Raw genomic sequence first — 21,150 nt, 5'->3', positions numbered from 1 at the left:
CATAAAAGCACAGACTAGCCTGGAGATTTGCACACAACTTGCTGCCTCTACATCGAGCTTCCTGCAAAAGTGGTGAAAATAATCTCTCTCTCTCAATACCTCTGTATAAGTCACTGTAAAACAAGTTCAAGGATGAGGAAACTGTGAGGAATACTCCCAGGAGATTAGGACAGGAAGCCTCCTCATGTTTCCCTCTTTCTCTCCCCTCTCCTCATGGCGTGGGAGCTCACTGAAAACGATCCAGGAGCAAAGACAAATGCGTCCAAACCATATATATAAAAATAATAATAATAATAATAACCATAATAATAATAGAGATACACCAGTAATACAGGCCTGCCTAAATTGTACCAGTTAAGAAAGGAACCCCCAACACGATTGATACGATTATAAACACCTTGTATGACATAACGGCCTGTACAACAGACCTATAAAATGATAATTAAAAAAAAAAAAAAAAGATATTTAGACCAAAAGAACTAAGAAATCCCCTTCCTATGTTTGAGTTGATAACCCACCTTAACTTGTCATTGTGACTGCTGGAAATGATAAGTAGTCCTTTCACTTTTTTTTTTGTTTTTTTGTTTTTTGTTTTTTTACATTTTTGGTTAGAAAGCTCTCCGATCCATGAAGCGATCCTGAAAAGACAGTGTTTATTATAAAATTAGGCAAATGTCTGTCCCAGCTTTAAATCCTTCCTGTTTTGTTTTTATATTTTTCCGTCTCTCCCTTGTCCCCAGCAACATGGCGAGAGGAAGCCGATCACACTTTTCAGTTTATAAACCCAGCTGGCAGCCAATCCCACTGCAGAGTGAAACAGGCTGGTGGTAGCACAGCTCAGCCCGGCTCACTGTGCCTTGGAGGCAGTAGTGGTGGTGGAAGTGGCCCCACTGGCAGAGGCCACTGTGAAGAGAGAGTTCTGGATGGACTCAGCTGAGGTGGAGGTGGCATGAAGGCTGGCGACTGGTCCAGAGGCCCCTGCGGAAGCGGCAGCTGCAGAGACCAAGCTAACTGGGTTGCTGGTGAGCAGAGAAAGGTTCTGAGGGTTCAGGAACAATGGGGCAGTAACGATGTTAGGAGTACCTCCAGCATTGGCAAACACCAAGTTCCCAGTTGCATCCAGTGATGTTATTGGAAGAGAGCCACCAGATGCAAGAGCTAAAAAGGGAGAAAAGTGCAGGGAAGAGAACACTAGCATTAACAGCACAGAGGTATGCAGCAAAGTGCAACAGAACTTCAGTTTTCCCTCTTCTGAGCATAGCCTTCTTCCCATGACTAAAGATTTCTTCCTCTTACTTAAACGCAACATAGAAAGATTCACAAATCAGTTGAAAATGGGATTTGGCATTATCGAGGCAGGCAGAACTAAGCATGTAAGAGGGAGGATCCTCTCACTATCCTAAAGAATAGAGAAGGGTCGAAAAGAAGTTTTTTGCTATTCATTTTTACCTATATCTCCCTAACACGTGTCTATCTAAAAGGAATCCAGAGTTTGTTTTAACAAGATATGTTACATAAAAGAAAAGAATAGAGGTTATGAAATATTTTAATGCATTATATAGTGTATAATCCTAACTCATTTTCAAACTATCTGCAAAAAACTGCTTTTATCTGCTTCTGGAAAACCAGGATCTGTTCTACAGTAACTGTATGTTGTCAGCCTCATGCAGCTAAGTAACTGTGCAAGCACGTGGCATAATTCAACCATGTGGTACCTGATGTCTTTGGAGCATCACTTCACACTACCCAGATCAGCTGCAGTTGCCACCTGTTTGCGTTTTGGCTGGGAAAGGCTGAGCAGCTGAAGCTAAGCACAAGCTGTTTTTAAGTTTTGTAAAAATATAAAAATAAAGTTCCTATCTAGAATACAAATTAAAGGCATCTCGCTGGATATTTTCAAATCTTAAAAATATAAACCCGATCCCAAGTCATCTGATTGTTCTCAGAATTTCCCATCTGAATGTTCTCAAAGCATCAGCACAGGGTGAAATGTCTGGCACCAGGGAAACTGCCCTCCACTGTTCTGTCACCCTATAACAGGAGCCAGTACTTACTGAGAGAAAGCTCCCTGAGAGCACTGGATAAGATTTTGCAGAAACTGAAATGGCTCTAAGGGACTGATCCAAAACCAATTGAAACTGAAGGGAGTCTTTCCACTGACTTCAATGTGCTTTGGATCAGGACCTTAGTGGGGACATATTGCTCCATCCTACCGGCCAGAAAAAGGCCTATTCAAGGAATCTAGAAGCGAAAACATATTGACACAGAATGGGAGCCACTACAATATGAAGGTCACTTGACTTGTTTGAGTAAAGCCTTTTTAAATTTTGATGCACTTTAATAGTTACATACTACCTCAAAAATCTACCCAGGGTTCAATTTGCCATGAGATCTGCCCTCAGAATAACATTCTTCTTTGCTCTTTGAGCACTTGGTACAAGATTTTTTTTTTTTTTAACTGAATAGTTAAATTTAGTTTATAAATAACTGGCCTGATTTTCAGAGGTGATGAGAACCCAAATGGTTCTCAGTAAAGTCAATGGAAATTGCTGGATGCGCCACACAAGAAAAAATCAGGCCACTCATTTAGACATTTAAATAAAGAATTAACTCCTTATTTTATGGATTTATAGCTCCTAAATAAGGACTTTAGATACACATTTTGAAAGTCTTGATCTTGGATCTTTGTGTTCAGGTTTCTTGTTCTCGGAACTGTTCTGCTATCAGCCTTGATCAAGACAACTATACTAAAGCATCTGCTAAACGAGCTGTAAAAAGAAGATCTCTAAACAGCCTGTTAAAATTGTTCCTCCATGTCCAAAATGAATGCAGTCCCTCCCCCCCACACCCCAGCACCACATTCTTCCTTATCACCACCACCAAATCCCTGAGATTGTATGCTGTCCTAACCTGCCTCCCAAGTTTGTATCTTACCATTCACAATTCTAAAAAAAAAAAAAAAAAATCATCTGTGTGCCATCTTTGTAAAGCTTCTGTCCCCGACTACTGAATTTTGGAGATGAGGAATGTCGCCTCTTTTTTTGGCGAGTAAACCACACAAGTAACAAAATCAGTTATATATTAAAAGGAAGTTTACTAACCTTGAATGGTTGCCAGTGTACTGTTGCTCATCAGAGCTGGGCTGAGAGCACCACCTAGCGTCCCTGGATTGAGACTGAGTAAGGCACCTCTGTGATATCAAGAAAACAGACCAGGAGAGAGATCAAGGGAGGCTGTGTTACTATTCAGAGACCATCATATAGATAAAGAAGGTAGAATTCAAGGGTCTGATTTTTAAAAAAACAACATTTCCTGTAGTATTTTAATTTCTCCCATACCACAATGTGGTCTTCACAGCTGCCCTTCAACACTGTGCTTAACAACAAGTCTGAAGAACAGGCACCCAAAAAGCACAAGCTGCAGTTATTACTGCCGTGAATTACACTCACAGTGACTTCTTGGGCCACTGCAACTCTTTAGAGAGCTAGCAGAAGGAAATGAGAATAAAGAGAAACCGAAAGAACTACAAGGCATTTACAGCAATATTTTTTTAGTCACACAGCAGCAACAGAATGATTTCCAATAAATATTCAGGTGCTCTCCATCTTGCTCTGGGTCGAAAGGAACAGAACTGAACACAGGGGAACGAAGGGAATCTAAGATGCCAATTCAATTTAAAGTTAGCAACAGGGGTAGTGTAGTTTAATGGCTACAGCAAGGAAATAGTAGTCAGAGCTCCTTGGCTCTACACCCAGCTCGGCCACTGACTTAATGTATGACTGATCAAGTCACTAAACCTTTCAGCTTCCTCATCTATAAAATGGGGATAACACCGCTATAGGAGTGTTGCAAGGCTTAATTCATTAGTATTTGTAAACCCTTTGAGAGGTGTAGGTGAAAAACATAGTATTAAAAAATCATGATGAACAGAGCCCCTGTACTATTTTCTTCATTTATCATCTAGAATGCAAAGACAATCCTTACCCAGCTGCAAACTGTGAGGGTGCCATCAAGCCTGGGTTTAGCCCCGCTGCAGCAGCCATGGCAGCGAGACTTGCATTTGCAGGCAACTGTGCAGCGCCTTGTAGTGCGGCTGCTGCCGCTGTTTGCAACCCTGATGCCGTCACCATCACCTGGCTGGTCCCAAGAGGGGTGGACAAGGGAGTAGAGGTTGTCTGTGTTGTGCTGGTCTCACTGGCACTGGATGCCTCGGAAGTGGAGGCTGAGGCAGAAGGGGAAGGACTCAGAGAGGGTGAAGTCACTGCTGAGGAAGCTGGAGGTGCTGTAGAGATCACGGTTGCTGTGTTGTTGGAGGTGGTTTCTGTTGTGCCTGGAAGGAGGATTCCAGTTAGAACAGTCCAAAGCACAGGCATGCTTGAATAGAAACCCCTACCACCTGGACTCGACAGCACAGGAAAGAGGAAGTGAGACAGACATGTCTCTGTTGGACTGAAGGGCACAGTGAATTCAAGAATGGGGGACTGGTGAGTGTGGATTTCAAATCAAACTGACTCTTCAGGAGGAAGCTGGGTGGCTCAGGTTGGTAACGGGAGTGCCTTTTGCTTCTAGGTCACCAGGGGTGACGGTCTCAGCAGAAAGGCGAGACTGAACAGCCATGAAAAATGAATTACTCCAACATAGGACTGAGGCACATCGGCAGGGCAGTGTAAGGGAAGCTTTCTGTGGCAAAACAGAGGACTTCACTTTCTAGGACAGTCAGTCCAGAGTCTTCCATCAACACTGAATTGCTTTGTAATTAAAAAATTTTAAACAGGCAAGTGGGAGTGAGATGAGAGGAAGGAAATCAGACTGAAGTCAAATTGAGTATCTGGGCAGAGAGAAGGGAAATCCTCCATATTGTTTCTTCGCACCTGTATACCTAAGCTATATTTGTGAGCTCCCAGAGAATTCTTTGCTCCCCACAAAGCACTCCTTTGGTTCTCTATTTTTCACCTTCAGCTAGACAGGTTATGGGCATCTGAGACTCCTACACAACATGTCTTACAAGGATACAACAAATCCAAGAGCCAGTTATCTACAGAGATTTTAGACTGCAACGCAGGAGCACCAAAAATCTCAAAATATTGTTCACCTTAAAATCTTTATCTGTTTGATATGTAGACACCACCAATAATCCACTGAACTTCCATTCTATCATTTGAATTCGTTATCCCTGACTGCAGTGGTTTTCTGAAACACCTTCTGTGCTGATACAGCTTAGGTTGTATCTTACCTGTGACTGACAGACTAGTTACAGCAGCACTAGTCAGAGGGAGCACAGGGTTGACAGTCAGGGTAGTAGCTGCACTGCTTGTCACAAGGCTTGGCGTGGTTGCCACCTACAGGTTAGAAGAGAACATAACTGTACAACTCGTAAGAAGGAAAAGAGTTACCTGACTTGCGTTCTTATCTTCTCATCCTCAACCAAAGATAAGGATGGGAAATCCTACACATTTTTTTAAATTCATTCGATTGCTTTAGTACTTGAACAGGCAGAGTCTGGGACCACATTAGTGACATTTGCTCCACTCATGGACCTGACAACGAGCAGCAGCAAATCCACCACACACATACTGTCCCAATAGCTTAGTGGTGGCTCATCAGGAACTAACCATCAACATCCAGCATCTCAGGATTTCCAATTATCCTCATTTAACAAGAGGCAAGTGTTCAAGGAGACTTTCTCAGAGAGAGGAAACTTAGGGGACCCAATAAAAAAATTTTTGTACATGCTTTTTCTGATACTTCTCAAGCTCCAATTCACTTCCTCTAGTTGAAGGCACTCCAAGCACCAACGCATCCTAGTCTTATTTGTCAGATAGGTGTTTTACCATTGTTAAAAGTAGTGTCTTGTTTCACCTTTATCAACCAAATTATCTGAACTTCACTTCTGTGTGTTTTCTTGGTTTGAAGGACCTCTTTCAGAGCATTCAAATGAAATCAACTGCCTTTACTTCTGGACAACTTAATGGAAGAAAGCTATAAATAAACTGAAGGGAATTCAGAGAAAATCAACCAACGTGATTAATGGGCTGAAGGGATTGATTTATTAGGAAAGATTAAAAATTAAATATCCATATCAAGGACTAGAAGTGTATGTATGTACATCCAAGACATGCTAATTGTCTATAAATATATGAAGCATATACACATCAATGAAAGAAAGTGATCATCAGTTATACCCTCTTGGACAACCCAAAATAAGACTAAGGGATAGCACTAAACCAAAGAAAATGTACATAAATGATTAGGAAATCTTTCTAATAGGGAAATCTATAAGATTGCTGAATATACTCTTAAAGGAAGTGACGACTGTCGTTTGACGTGTTTAAAACTAGGCTGGAGAAGGATGAACCTGTTAGCATTTTGCTCTAACACTCTATGAACAAAAATAAAAAGAGAAAGAGCTAGAGCTGCAGCACATCTCCTCATCAACACAGGCTACTGCGAGCACATTAAACCTGTCCACCATGCTCTACACTGGATTCCTACAGAACACAGAGTCAAGTTCAAGGTCTTGGTCCTTATCTTCAAGGCTCTCAATCGCCTGGGCCCAACATAGCTGCAATAGTGCCTAAAACTCCCAGATGAAAAACCAGGGTTGCCACTTCTGCTCCTTAAGCGTAAAGTAACTTTACACCACAATGTAAAACTTGTGGTTGCAAGTGACAGAATCTTCTCAAGGGCTTGTCTGAGAACTCCCACAGGAACTAAAACTATCACAAACCTCACCACCTTCTGCTCCAAGTGCAACATGCAATTCTTCAACCTTGCCTTCTCTAACAAATACACAGCAACATGTATAAAAAACAGAAGAAAACCCCTTCTAAAACAAACACTACACTGCACACACACAATTTCATCCCTGAGAAGAGGATGACAGAAAGAACAAACCACACATGACAGATGTTAGTCATGACATTTAATACACTACTGTATGGTGCTCAGATACAACAATGATGAGGGCAGTATAAAATCCTATATAGAATAGACTAGCTATAGGCTACATGAAATCCACAGACTTCATATAATCAGAAGCTCAGTTACCTTGTCTAGATAAAAACAGCCATCCCTGAACAATGGTGGCATGGAGTTCAAGGAGCGCACTTTGTTTACGTATGTTTTCAGTAAGTTTGTGTTTACCTTAGCCAAATATAAGGTTTAGAAAATGAGTTACAAAGATTAGCTGAAGTGTTTTTTCACTTTGATATACATTAACCCTGCCACAAAGGGACAAAAATAGTAGAATCGGGTTTGGGTGACAGTCTGCCAACTACCGCCTAAAAACTGATAGGATCTACTGCTGATCCAATGCATTAACGTGACTGGAACAAGATGGAAAGGATGGAACTGGGTAACATTTTTTTCCTTTTAAAGAAAGGGTTTTGGATAAGTACACCGATCTGGAACTATGTGAATTATGATTTCTTAGCATATGTCCAAAGCAGTAATATAAACTGCATCTTTGTGAGTGGTATTTAGTCAGCTGTAAATTACTGCCAGATCAAGTTAGAAGTTCAGTTTGCGTATTTAAATAATGCATTCACACTGGCTGATTTGTAAGATTTACCTTTTGTTTATAGTACACAGTGGGAACCAGTAAATATAGTATTGAAAATGCCAATTAAGTATGTCAGTTACATTTGTGAGCATAAGTTTGCTGCACAGAGCAGGTGAAAAATGTGTGTAATTCCCATTATTGCCAGGAGGAGAGGAGTGACTGATCTTTTCCAATGTGCTGAGCCATCTTCATTTCTTGATTCTTACCAGTGAGGTTGGGCAAGGGAAAATTGCTTTGATGGGAGAGCTGCTGGTTCCACCACTACTGGGTGGGTTGATCCTTTTCTCCTTCTGGCGCCGGTTACAGAACCAAACGCGGATCACCTCCTTCTCCATGTTCAGCTGGTCAGCTATCAGGGTGATCTCCTCCGAGGTAGGCTTTTGGTTCTGAAAAATGAGAAATATCTGAAAATCATGGAAATTACTTTGATGAGTGCTGCATTATGGGTCCAGCATAGCAGGATTCTAAACTAAAGAGCTGGAGGAAGGAACAACATATAGCTGGAATAGACCTTCCTGTTTTATCAAAGCAGATGTTGTCAGGAATGGATTAAGCAAAAGTGGGACCTGATGGACCATCCTCCCAATCCCCTAACCTCAGATGGACACTTCTTCCTGTTCAGAATCCCGAACACTCAGAACTCCCTTCTTCTCATCCAGCCCCTCCCCAACTAAACAGACCCTTTTTTCTTCCTACCTGCCAACTCCCAAGTTTGTCATTTTACAGTTCTGTCCCAGCTCCCCAAATGCTCCTTCTTCTAAGTTGCCCCCAAAACCTCTTCTGCTTTGTCCGAGGTAAGCCCTCTCCCTGAAATGCCTCCTTAACTACACTTTCCCAACATGACTGCTACTGAACATGGATTTTTCCTATAGCACTTCCTGAGCTAGATTCTCTTTTGTGTTCAAGCAGACAGGGTGCCACTTACTGCTCCCTGACATAGGGGCTGGTCTGTGCCAGCCCCATCGTTAGTGTGAGATGCCTTGGGCCTGCACTAACCTACACCACTTGCCTAGGGTCTCTAAGGGACCCTGGGCCAGAGGAAGTCCAGCAAAGCAAAGCTCTGCTATGCCCAACATGTCCCCTAAACTGGGGTGTGGCTGGTGTTAGAACTGGCTGTGCTGGCTCTGTGCCACTTGAAAGTTCCCTTCCATCAGGACAATTCTCGACAGGTCATGTGTGTCCACAATCTGGCCCCCCACCTCCATCTTTCTGGTCACAAGAAACACTAGCGGAAGCTGTGTTCAGTGTAGCTGGGTAAGGGAGTTAAAGCTCATGTGTTTCTTTCAGAGAGAAGGGAATAATCATAATTTCTGGAGGGCAGAAAGCCAGGGATGAAGCCTGAGACCTTGCAGGAAGGGGAGATTCTTTCATCACTTCATGGGAAAGGCGGAGGTAAAAAGGGCTAGCACCAGTGATGATCAGATGCTCTGCAAGTTGTCAGTACAGAGAGCACAACAAAATGATGTTCAGGAGGCCCCCTGCAGAGGTGGGACTTGGACTCTAATTTATCCTGCACTTGTGACTACAGTACTTAAATTACCAAAGTTACACACAGTCAACTAAGAGTCTAAACATAAATGATGTTTGGTTCTCTTTCCACCTTCCCCAAGTGCACAGACGCTTATTTCCTTTTCTTTTCTCCTTCCTGGTGTGCACAATATCACGCCTTAATCTACTGCTTGATATCCTTTGACTAAGAAACTAAGGGAAAACAGCTGTCAAGAACCAGTGGGACAGCACTTACATTTTTTAATTTATTAAAATTAGGTAAATACAGATCATTCTGCTTGGTACAATATTTACTATTCCCCCTTCCTTGGTACATACACTTTACTAAGTGGATTGAAAGATTGCCTAAGTATGGCCCTCTCTGAGCCTCTCATGAAATTATACTCTTCTGGGGGCTGGGCCTTTAAGGGAAGTCAAGGACCAGACTACTCGTGACAGGCTCCTGTAAGGGAGAATGAGCCAATTTAGTTACTTTTAAGTAATGAAATCCCTTGGTGGTTGGTCGGCAGCTAATTAATGAGCATGATAAAGGGCTGGCTCCTAGAGACAGAAAATTTGTGAGGAAAGTAGCTCTTGTGAGAGCTCAACAGAACCAGGGGCCTGGAAGGCACGGTCTGAGGGACAGGGAATTCCGAAACAGTGGCAGGAAATCCAACTCCATGTTGCCCCAGAAAAGAGGTGCAGCTGATAGATAGCCACAGACCTCTGGCTCTGGGGAAGGATTATTCCCAGACAGTGGCAAGAAGTCTAACTTCAGGGAAAGGAGCTGAGCCGACAGAACCTTGCTGTACAGGAATGGTGGACCCAGATGAGAACAAACTCAAACGGTCTCCCAGCTAAGACGCTGGGGTGAAGTTTTGCTTGTATTTTCATTGAGCCTTTGGTTAATAAACAGACCTCTCATTAGGGGTATTGTTCCATACGTAAAGCTTCACTGAACTTGTTGATGACATTAGGGGAAACTGAGGGAGCAACTACAGCACCACACTTGGCCAGTTGAAGTGCTATAGGGCAAGTACACCCTGTGACAGATATGTTGTAACTGTTTTGCAATACACTTTCACAAGTCACTACAGATTTCCCCACCCTTTGACAACAACAATCTGCCCACAACATACAGATTGATACACCTGCAAATGTATGAACACACAGACCAACACAGCTAAAGATATCAGCACATACATACAACAACTAACTTATATTGTGCTTTTCAGTTGAGGATTCTACAAACCTTGTTTTATATCTGAGGAAACAGACGCACAGCGATTATATGATTTGCCTAAGATATCTCAGCAAATCTGTGACAGAACACAAGGGATGAGAACTGTGGAGTTCTGACTCCCAGTCCCCTGTTCCAACAACTAGATGACAGACACACACTGAAGATATACTACTTTAAATATTTAATGTCTATTATGTTTAATATGCATCTTAAATATATTATTTCTTATATTGTATCCTCAACAATCATTGCATATCTTTCAATGTCTGCTTAGTGCAGCTCCTAGCTGCAGAATTCTTTTCACCTTAATGGACATGTTCTTGAACAAAGCCACTATTCTATTTTATTACAAATTGGCTGAGCAGAGCAACTGATTCACTGACCTCCAGAAAACTCTTCTCTAAGGCCACACGTATGTTGGTCTCTATGCTGGTGCGTTTCTTCCTCCTACGGTTCAAGCCCTCAATCCCCAGCCCCGGGGAATTCAGGGCACTTGGGCTGGAGAGAGCTGAATCAGATGAGAGATTTTCTGAAACAGAACAGAAGACAGCATGTATCAGTAAGAGACTTTGTGTCAGTGCACTGCAATCCAATTAAAGGATCCCACACATTCTACCAGTGTAAGAGATGGCAGAATGTACCCCATATTCATTCCAGACCTGGGTGGGCTCCTTCACAGCAGAGGTATTAACCTGGTATTACCATTTATACCTGCAATTTACAAGCTATAAATAGGGCCCAGTATCCTTTGTGACAAACAAAAAATGGCTGCTCACCTTGTGCAGTAACTGTGGTTCTTCGAGATGTGTCTCCCTATGGGCGCTCCACTCTAGGTGTGACAGAGCCTCCCACACCTTTGATTAGAGAGTTCTCATAGCAGCGTCTGTTCGGCCCATGCTTGCGTGACAGTCAGTCTTGTGCCCCATCCCGTTGTTATATAGCACTGTGCGGGTGAACCACCCTCAGTTCCTTCTCTACCATGAAGCCCTATAGCAGAGAACTCTGAAGCAGAGGGGAAGGAGGGCAGGTGGTGGAGAACCTATAGGGGGACACATCTCAAAGAACTACAGTTGTTGCACAGGGTGAGTAACCCATTTCTTCTTCTTCTTCTTCTTCTTCTTCGAGTAGTGTGCCTAAGGGTGCACCACTATAGGTGATTACCGAGCAGTACCATCTAAGGTGGAAGGGGCTTCGGAGTCTAATCCAGTACAGCAGAGAGTACAGTCAAGCCAAATATCATATCCGAGGCAGAGTTGTGCGTGATTGCATAGTGTTCGGAGAACGTATGCACAGAAGCCCAAGTGGCAGCTTTACTTATTTCAATGATCGGTACATTTTTGAGGAAGGCCATGGAAGTGGTAGTAGACCTTGCCAAATGGGTGTGTATGAGTGAGAGTGGCTCAATGTTATGAGATTGGTAATAAGAGTTAATGCAGTCTGAAATCCATTTGGAAAGTCTCTGGCTGGAGATTGCAGAGCCCTTTGATGTGTGTGCAATCAAGACGAATATCTTGTTGGTCTTTCTGAAGAGTTTTGTTCTGTCTTGATAGGAGGTCAGAGCTCTTCTGAAAAAAGGGTATATAGTATTGCGTCCTGCCGATTCATATGCTGTTGGGGTAGAAGTCAGGGAAGTGAATGGTCTGACTGATGTAAAATGCAGAAGAGATCTTAGGTAAGCATTTGGAGAGAGGTGACCTTATCCTTAAAAAATACTATGAAGGGGCCATATGCCATCAGGGTCCCTAGTTCACCAACCCATTGCACTGACATGATGGCTATCAGGAATGCTGTCTTCATAGACAAATGGAGTAGCAAGCAAGAAGCCAGGAGGTTCAAAGAGTGATCTTGTGAGGCATTTAAGCACCAGGTTGAGGTCTCATATTGGAGATGGACATTGGACTGGTGGGGAGAGGTTTCCCAGCCCTTTGAGGAACCTTGTTATGGTCAGGTGGATAAGGATGGAATACCCTCTATAGAGGGGTGAAGGGTCATGATGGCAGCCAGGTGGACTCCTATTGAGCTCAATGATAAACCGAAAATGGTTCGGGCTTAGGTGTAGTCTAGTATATCTGAAAGTGATGCAGTCATTGGTGAAAGCTGTCTACAGCCACACCAACAGGCAAAAAGAGATCATTTCTGACAATATGTGTAGCAAGCAGGTTGTTTCCCGCTGTGTAGTAGCACTCTTTTTACATTGTCTGAACAGGTTGTCTCTATCCCTGTGAGCCATCAAATTAACCACGCTTTGAGATGAAATGTCTTGAGATTGGAGTGAAGAATCCTCCCGTGCTCGTGGGAGAGGAAGTGGGGAGTGTTGTGAAGAATAATTGGAGGGCAAGGAAGGTAGCTGTAGGAAGTAAGAAAACAACGTTTGTCTGGCCATGGGAGGGGCTATTAGAATGACTCTGGCCCTGTCTCGCTCTATCTTGAGCATCGTCTTGGCTATTAGGGGAGTTGGAGGAAATGCACATGGTAGGTTTGACGGTCACTGAAGTTGAAAAATATCCCCTAAGGATTGGTGACCCAGTCTGCCTTTGAGCAGAAGTGGGTGCATTTTTTGTTTGCCTCTGTGGCAAAAAGGTGCCCCATTGGTGGAATATGTGGGATCTATTTCCCACTCATGGTCTTGGAAGAACTGTCTGCTGAGTGCATCAGCAGTCACAATCTGGATACCTGGGAGACAGGCTGCTGTGACAGTAATCTGGGTTTGTATGCACCAGTTCCAAAGTTTGAGTGCCTCAGTATAAAAGGAGGGAGATCTGGCGCCTCCTGGGCAGCTGATGTAAAACATGTATGATATATTGTCCATCATGATTTTTATGTGCTTTCCTTTTATTAGTAGTAGGAATCGGAGATAAGCATATCTGATTGCCTTGAGTTCCAGGAGATTGATAGGTAGCATTGTCTCCTGCGGCGTCCACTTGCCTTGGATCACGTAACTGTCTAGATGCACTCCCCACCCTAGCAGAGAGGTGTCTGTCACTATAACGACCGTCGGGGAAGGATATGTGAACAGGACAGAACGTTGTGATGGTTCTTCCACCAATCAAGGTATTGTTTCACGAAGGCAGGTACACAAAGGAGCATATGTAGACTGTGTTTGGTGGGCGAATAAATGGTTCTGAGCCATCCATGGAGGCAGCATATTCTCAGTCAGGCGTGCTCTGTCACGAAGGTCATGACCGCAATGTGGCCCAGTAATAGAATGCAGTTCCTGACTATGGTTTGTGGACTGAGTTGAATCATGTTCACTATGTTGGAGAGGGCCATGAACCTGTGCTGAGGAAGGTAGGCTCTTGCTGTCACTGAATCGAGATGTGACCCTGTGAACTCTAGGCTCTGCACTGGGGTCAATGTGGATTTATGTATATTCAGTTGTAGACCCAATTGGAGGAAGAGGTGTATGGCCTTGGAAGTTACCCAAGATGTCATCTCCATGGAGCAGCCTTTTAGTAACCAATTATCCAGGTAAGGGAATAGTAAAATATCTTTCTTGTGGAGTTGGGCTGCTACCACCAACATGACCTTCGAAAAGACCATGGGGCAGATGACAGACCTAAGGGGAGCACTCAATATTGGAAGTGATTCTGGCCAACAATAAAATGGAGGAATCATTTGTGAGATGGGTGGATAGCGATATGGAAATACGCATCTTGAGTGTCGAGGACTGAAACTCAATCTCCTTCCTCTGGTGAGGGAACTATCCTCTACCTTTGGCATCACCATTTTGAATTTCTACACCTTTACATAGGTGTGGAGCAGTCTCAGGTCTAGGATGGGTCTCCAGCCTCCAGGTTTTTGGTACCAGGAAGTACCTTGAACAAAACATCTGTGCTGCATGGGGACTGGTTCTAGAGCTCCCCAACATAAGAGAGTGCCTATTTCTTGGCACAGTATGCTCTCATGAGCAGGGTCCCTGAAGAGGGATGAGTAATGGGGGGAAGAGGGGGTAGTTGGTGGAAGTGAAGTGGATTGCGTAATCTGTGGAGACAAATCTCCAAGACCCACCAGTCCGTAGTGATCAACTCTCAAGACTGCATGAAGTGGTGAAGGCGGTCACCGAAGGGAGGGGTCAGCTGCAATGGGGGAGGATGAGGATGGTAATTTAGACCCCTGACCAACATGTCAAAATTGCTGCTTGGAGATGGACGAGTCCAAGGCAGAAGGCTGAGAAGCAGATAGTTTCCTTCTCTGGAACCTTTGCCTTCTTTGGTGTGGTTCATACGCCTTCTGAGGGAGGAAGAATTTGGTGTGTGTGTGGGGGATCTCTGGGATGTCTGGGACTTGCTGAGTTTGGTCTTATATGAAGGGGCGTAAAAGTCAAGAGAATGCAAAGTCACTCTGGAATCCTTCAATGTTCGCAGAGACTCATCCATCGATCTGCGAACAATTTAGAACCATTGAAATGAAGGTCCTTGACTGGGATCTGAACCTCCTTAGGGAAATGAGAGAGCTGGAGCCAGGAGACTCTTCTCATTACCAATGCTTTGGCCATCGAACAAGCGGTGGTGTCAGCAGCATCGAGGGAGGCTTGCAACATTGTTCTGGCCAATAGCTGGCCTTCCGCCATAATTGCTTGAAACTGCTCCCCGTGTTTTGCAGATAGGTGGTCGACAAAGGTCATGAGTTTGGTGTAGTTGATATGGTTATGTAGTTTGTTGTATGTGTAGTTGATATGATATTTTGCCATTAAGGCCTCAAAATTGGCAATTCTGAATTGAAGTGAGGCTGAGGAGTAAGACTTTCTCCCAAATAGGCCCCGATGCTTGCGGTCTTTATTGGGAGGTGTTGATTTAGTGTAGTGCTGCCTAAAGCTTTCATTCACCACATCTACCAGGGAGTTAGGTCAGGGGTGGGAAAATGAAAACTCCAAGCGCTTTGCTGGGACATAACATTTCTTGTCTGTTCTTTTACATGTAGGCGGAATGGACACTATACTGGTATGTGCCAAACAACCTTTGCTGGATGTAAAAGCCTCATTAACAGTTAATGCTATACAGGCCACTGATGGTGAATGGAGGATATCGAGCAGCTTATGATGAGGCTCCATAACCTCCCCGAGTGGAATCTAAAGAATCTGCAAGTCTCTTGATCAGATCCTGGAAGTGTTTAAAATCATCCACCAGGAATGAGAGGGGAGACATAACTGCTTCATCCGCAGATCAAGAGATATTGCCTGTAGGTGAAACCTCTTCATCAGCTCTAGCCTCCTGTTCCTCAAAAGATTCCCCCTGAGGGTCAGGTCTTCTAGGGGGAGCAGGTAATGCCAACTGTTCTTGCCCATGGTGGGTAATACTGGATGTCCTAGAGAACTGTTGACTATAAACAGCCCAAAGTCCCAAACTGGCCAAGGAGGAGAAGCATAACACATTGGTGGAGGCACCCAAGGGTGCTCGTATCAGTAAGGCACTGGTGGTAATCATGGGCCGTGGACAGTCGCAGCTTCAGTCAAAGCCTCTGGAAAGGGACCTCTGAAGGAGTGAGGAAGAGAGCCCTGGACCGACACCTGTCATACTGAGGTGAGGTCGTCAACAGAAGCCTTTTCCTCTGGTTCACTCAGGAATGATGGAGCACCTAGAGAAATCTGAGGTGAAATAATTGGTACCAGGAACACCTCAGGTGATCTGGATGTCCTCGATATCGAGAGCACGTCAGACCTGAGCAGTCTCCGATATAAGCAAGTCCCAAGGAACATGGAACTCCTGAGGTACTGCGAGGGGCATCAATTCCAAGGCTGACAAGTGTAGTACAGTAGTTGTGGCTGGCGGTGTTGCTGGCGCTGTAGACTTTGATGGTGCCAAGTGTTTCATGCACTCTGAAGGAGGTGCAGTTGGAGACCACGTGGGCTTCTTCAGTACTGAGGGAGCATAGGAAGAGCTCTTCTTTCTGCCTTTGTCTGATGCTGGTACCGAGGGTGTTTCTGAAGTTGAAGCCCTGCTGCCACGCTGGCTAGCTGTGCTCTGGGTACCAGTGGAACCAGGAGCCTCGTCAGTACCTAACTGGAAAGCTGGTGGTGCCAAGGTAACAACAACCTTGGCTTTTTAGAGGTAGAATCTCCACCTGGTGAACCTGGGGCACGTTCCTTCGAGAGCTTGTGAGAGAAGTCCTGTATCTTCCTCTTGGACATCCTGGAAGTGTGGTGCTCCAAGATAGCAGACTTACCTGGGGACTGGTGTACACTGGGGGTTCCTTGACCTAGATCAGAGGCTGGACGTAGAGAGCTCTCCAGCATATGGAGGAGAAGCTTAAATTCTCTGTTTTTCCTAGCTCTTGATTTCAACGCCGGGCAAAAGTTACACTTTTGAGTGACGTGCAACTCACCAAGGCACCGGATACATCATGAATGTCTGACGCCAACTAGGATCGCCTCCTGGCATGATGAACAGCATTTAAAGCCCGGAGAACCAGGCATCACCATGCAGACAGAAAATGTCTAATCATCTAAAACTTATCTAAATAGAGTATAGAAAAGAGATTTTTTTTTAAGAAAGGAAAGAAGCTAGAATAAAGGAAATTATTGACTTTGACGAAGTAACATTAATATTAACACAACCACTAACTAACAGTAAGGTTGAGGAGATCTGAAGGGACAAGTACTAGAGGTCAGTCTCAGGCCAAGGTGATTGAGAAGGAACTGAGGGTGGTTTGCCTGTGCAATGCTATATAACAACAGGACGGGGCACGAGACTAATGCACACGTGGGCCGAATAGACATTGCTATGAAAAATCTCCGATTGACAGCACAGGGGGTACTATCGTACCTAGAGCGGAACACCTGTAGGTACATTACTTAAAGAAAAACCCTACATTCCACAGCAATGTTAATTCATTGCATCTCCATGAAATACCCTTCATTCCCATCCCTCATGCTTCAAACATGTTACTATGGCACAGCTAAAATATTCATTGATATACAATTCATCAATGATTATTTTCAGCAATAATCCTTGTTAATTATGGATTTTTTTCACTATTCCCCAGACAGCCCAGCTCTATGAGCTTCAGCAGTTGTCTGAGCAGCCTAGCACAGAATCTCCTTCCCCTGCTCCACGTGTGTCTGGGAAGGAGGGAACTAGTAATCAGCTTCAGTGGCTCATCTCAGCTACAAGGTGTTGTCTGATGCTATATTGTCTAGACCAGGGGTTCTCAAAACTTTTTCTTGCTGAGGTTCCCCTCAACATACTATGAAAAATGCCAGAGCCTGGAGGGCGGGGACAGCGTGGGGCTCCAGGCCGAAGGGAGGGACCCTTGGGCATAGGCATAGTTTTACTTCTATTGGGAAGGGGGCAACGGCTGGCAGGGCTCGAACCAACTCCGCTCAAGTTAAGTGCTGGGGCTTGGAGGGTTTTAGCCACAGGCTTCTGTGGCCCTCCTGAAAGGGCTCGTGGACGCCCAGGGGGCCAAGGACCCCTGGTTGAGAACCGCTGCTCTAGACAGCCCAGATGGCCATCACACACTTCTGGCTCTGTCCTTTCCTCACTGAAAGCTGGACTTGAGCTCTGGCTCCCTGACCTCCTTATCCTCCACCTGATTCTATAGAACAGTGAAGGAAGCATGCACTGTAAACCAGTTAATTTCCCCTTTTTGGAAAGGGTGCAGGACAAGAGACAGCTAAAAGCAGGTCAGGTCAGATAGGAAGCAAAATGCTGGAATAATAAATAACGAATTCAGCTGCAAAATCATGGAGTCCACAAGCCTTGAGTGAGATTAAAAGGGCAGTTCACACCACTCAGAACTACTGTTCTAGGTTCCTTGCAGACTCAGATGGGCATCAATTACATTCAGCTCATGTTTCCAAGATTATCTTTGCAACCAGGAGGGCCAGAAACTTACTTTTTTTAAAAATGAAAGCTGAAATCCTGGAGTACAATTTTGTAGCAAGTTCCACAATCATGGAAGACACAGGGCCCTGGCTGAGATGCTACACCCTTCTATGTACTTCTACTTAGGTTCCAATTAAACTACTGAAGTCAACGGGAGTCTTTCAACTGACTAATTGTAACTGGACAAAATTCTAATGCAGGGGTTCCCAAACTTTTTGCCGGCATGACCCCATTTTAATGAAGTATTTCCTGCTGGGACCCCAGACAACATGGAGGACACCATTTTGCTCTACAAAATGGCATCCTCTGCATAGCGTGACCTCACACCTCTGGTGTGTGCAAGGTCACGCTGCATGGAGGACGCCATTTAGTAGAGCAAATTGGCATCCTCCACACAGCGTGACCTTATATGTATGGTGCATGTGAGGTCACATTATACAGAGGATGCTGTTTTGTAGAGCGAAATAGTGTCCTCTGTGCACCCTGACCTTGCATGCGCTGTATGTGCAAGGCCACGCTCTGTGGAACGAAATGGCATCATCTGCACACTCAGGATTGCTGCAACCCCATCTGCTAATGGTGTGACCCCATTTGGGGGTCACAACCCACCGTTTGGGAACCACTGTCCTAGGGGCTTGAAATACCCTCTGAGAAACCTTGGTGTTGGATGCTACAGAACCAGCCAGAAACTTTTTGCTGACATTTCTTTGTTGGCCAAATGAAGTGAGGCCTTACATTAAACTGGATGGCATTTTTGCTTGTCTGTAATGCAATAGATTTTGAACACTGCATTCAATCAATTCCAAAATTTCAAGTAATGTTCTAGGCATGAGGGAGTAGAACTCCATTGATTTTGGTGAAAATTGGAAAACTAGGAGGAAATGGGGGACAAATGGTTTGAAGACCTCTCAGCTTCAACCAGGTCTGTTATGGTCTACAGATTAAAGAACTAGTCGATGGCAGCCATTAACAACCTCAAGCATAACAATGGGCCCATCTCAGCTTTGCTCGTTGTCTGAGTTTAAAACGTCAACATCCCGAATGACTTATCTCCCACAGAGAAAGAAAAGGATAAATAATGTTATGTTGTGGATAGGAACCTATTGGGGGGGGGGTGTGGAGGGGAGGAAGAGGGGGCGCACACAGACCCCCTACCATGGAGAGAGGGAGAAATGGAGGGGGTACAGAGTCCATGGCATGGAAAGGAGGGTGGCACACAGGGAGCTTGTGGAGGGACTGGATGAATCTTGAGAGCTGCTGGTGTATGCAGTGAGCTTGGCCTGCACTAGCTACGAAGCGTGAAACCCTCTTGTAACTACCCAACTGGGAAAGGAATCTAGAGGACAGTTAGAAGTTATATGCGCATGCGCACACACACACAGCGTGTGGTGTACACTTTTCCCTCACGCCAGCCAATGATTCCACTGACTGTGTAGCACATATCCAAAAGCTACATGGGAATTGCTTCAAAGGCCTGTCGACCCTTGGACCAATGCTATTATTACTTTTATCCTTGTGAATTACCTGTCCCAAGAAGAGATAGGGAAGCTTGATGGATTTTGTAACAAGTGACTTAAGGCCCAAACCAAGCAGAAGAGTAAAGCAATTTTTCAGAATCCCACTGGATTTGTGGTGGGATTGTGAAGAAGTTCACAGACTCATTCACCTGCATCATTGAGCCACTTTTCCAGAAGTGGCTTTAACTTGCACATGTTTTTAAAGCTGAGGTTCAAGGCTTCAAAGCGAGAGATGGTAGTTTGGCTGAAGTCATTTCCATAGAGTTTGCCCATAGCGAGCCCAACATCACCCTACACAGAGAGAGAGAGAGATTCATTAACATATGACTCTTAGCTATAGAAGTCTCTTCTATCACACAGAGGACACAAAGCACTAACTGAAACAAACACATCAGTGGGCCCTTTTGGTGACACCACTTCTACATAAGGCTTCAGGTACACAGAAATTTGCTCAGTGCTAATAGGTTCATGCTAATCCAGATGATGATAAAAAAGATTTAGTCTTTCCAAGTCTCTCACTCTTTAATCTGAACTCTTTCCAGAATATCTCGGGAGTCTTTGGCTTGGTCTCCACATTAACAGTGTGGCAGGGCTTGAAGCCCAGGATCGTGGGCATAACCTGTTACTCAAGACCATGAACTGAGGCCTGAGAAAAACAAATGAGAATGGAAGGCTGACTCCCCCCCAAATACAATCTGTGCTAAATAACAGAAAAATAAATAAAATAAATTACTAACAGAGTAAGAAAAAATAAGCAAGAGAAATAGCAAGCAGCTTGGCAAGCTAACAGACTCTATAACACTCTCGCAAGTTGCAGGCAGTTGAGAAGCACCAGCAGTGGTAGTGACTCTGCTCCCCCGAATATCCTCACACTGGAGCAGAGGGATATCTAGGGCACAGACAATCTCCAGTCATGAGTGCACGTGTAAGCACATACATCCTGAAGTGGAGCACCCACAGAGATACTCCTTGAAGTAGTAGTTATTCATTTCTTTGTGAACATTTCCCCCCCAAAGATGGTATCATTTCAGTAGTAGGTGAAGGCATGACTGTATGGGAATTAGCGAAGAGTCAGTCACACACCACTGAAGTAGAGGATAAAGACACTTTGCAATAAACTAGTTCGATACACTTCATGGAAAGACAATCCAATTACAGACCAATGAAAACAAATATGGAGCACAATATGAGCAGTTATACTTCATTACAATAGTGTCATTCGTGCCAGAAGAGAGGTGACAAGAGATAATATTCCCATTTGTTTGTATTACATCACAAGATATTGTAACATGTCAAATCACAAGTTCCCATAGTAGGAACACATCTCAAACTAGTCAGTGTGGATGTAGGTAATGTCTGTACAGTATTTCCAGGATTATCAGCTATCTCAGACGGAATACTTTGCTTGGATTTAAATGGGTCAAACATGCAGCTATTTTAAAAGAAATTAAAATTATACAAAACCCCCAATTAATCTGTTTTGGACACTTACTTTAAAATGATAAAGAACTATCGCAA

At 44.1% G+C, this 21,150-nt stretch overlaps 1 protein-coding gene across 2 annotated transcripts in view; it reads right to left on the bottom strand.

The window, feature by feature from the left end:
• Window positions 1-496: 496 nt before the first annotated feature.
• Window positions 497-21,150, bottom strand: part of POU2F1 (POU class 2 homeobox 1) — a gene marked incomplete at its 5' end in the record, with an annotated part of 168,353 nt that continues 147,699 nt past the window's right edge. For both annotated transcript variants that reach the window (XM_084650543.1, XM_084650544.1), the window contains 7 exons: window positions 497-1,158; window positions 3,102-3,190; window positions 3,985-4,330; window positions 5,234-5,339; window positions 7,768-7,947; window positions 10,676-10,821; window positions 19,782-19,923. In XM_084650543.1, the coding sequence (XP_084506669.1) occupies window positions 848-1,158; window positions 3,102-3,190; window positions 3,985-4,330; window positions 5,234-5,339; window positions 7,768-7,947; window positions 10,676-10,821; window positions 19,782-19,923 (1,320 nt within the window). In that variant the 3' untranslated portion in view covers window positions 497-847. The remainder of the gene's footprint in view (window positions 1,159-3,101; window positions 3,191-3,984; window positions 4,331-5,233; window positions 5,340-7,767; window positions 7,948-10,675; window positions 10,822-19,781; window positions 19,924-21,150) is intronic.

The sequence above is a fragment of the Lepidochelys olivacea genome (assembly GCF_965140295.1).
Source record: "Lepidochelys olivacea isolate rLepOli2 genome assembly, chromosome: 1".
Lineage (NCBI taxonomy): Eukaryota > Metazoa > Chordata > Testudines > Cheloniidae > Lepidochelys > Lepidochelys olivacea.
The sequence above is the reverse complement of the archived record's forward strand: the minus strand, read 5'-3'. Positions and strand labels throughout refer to the sequence as shown.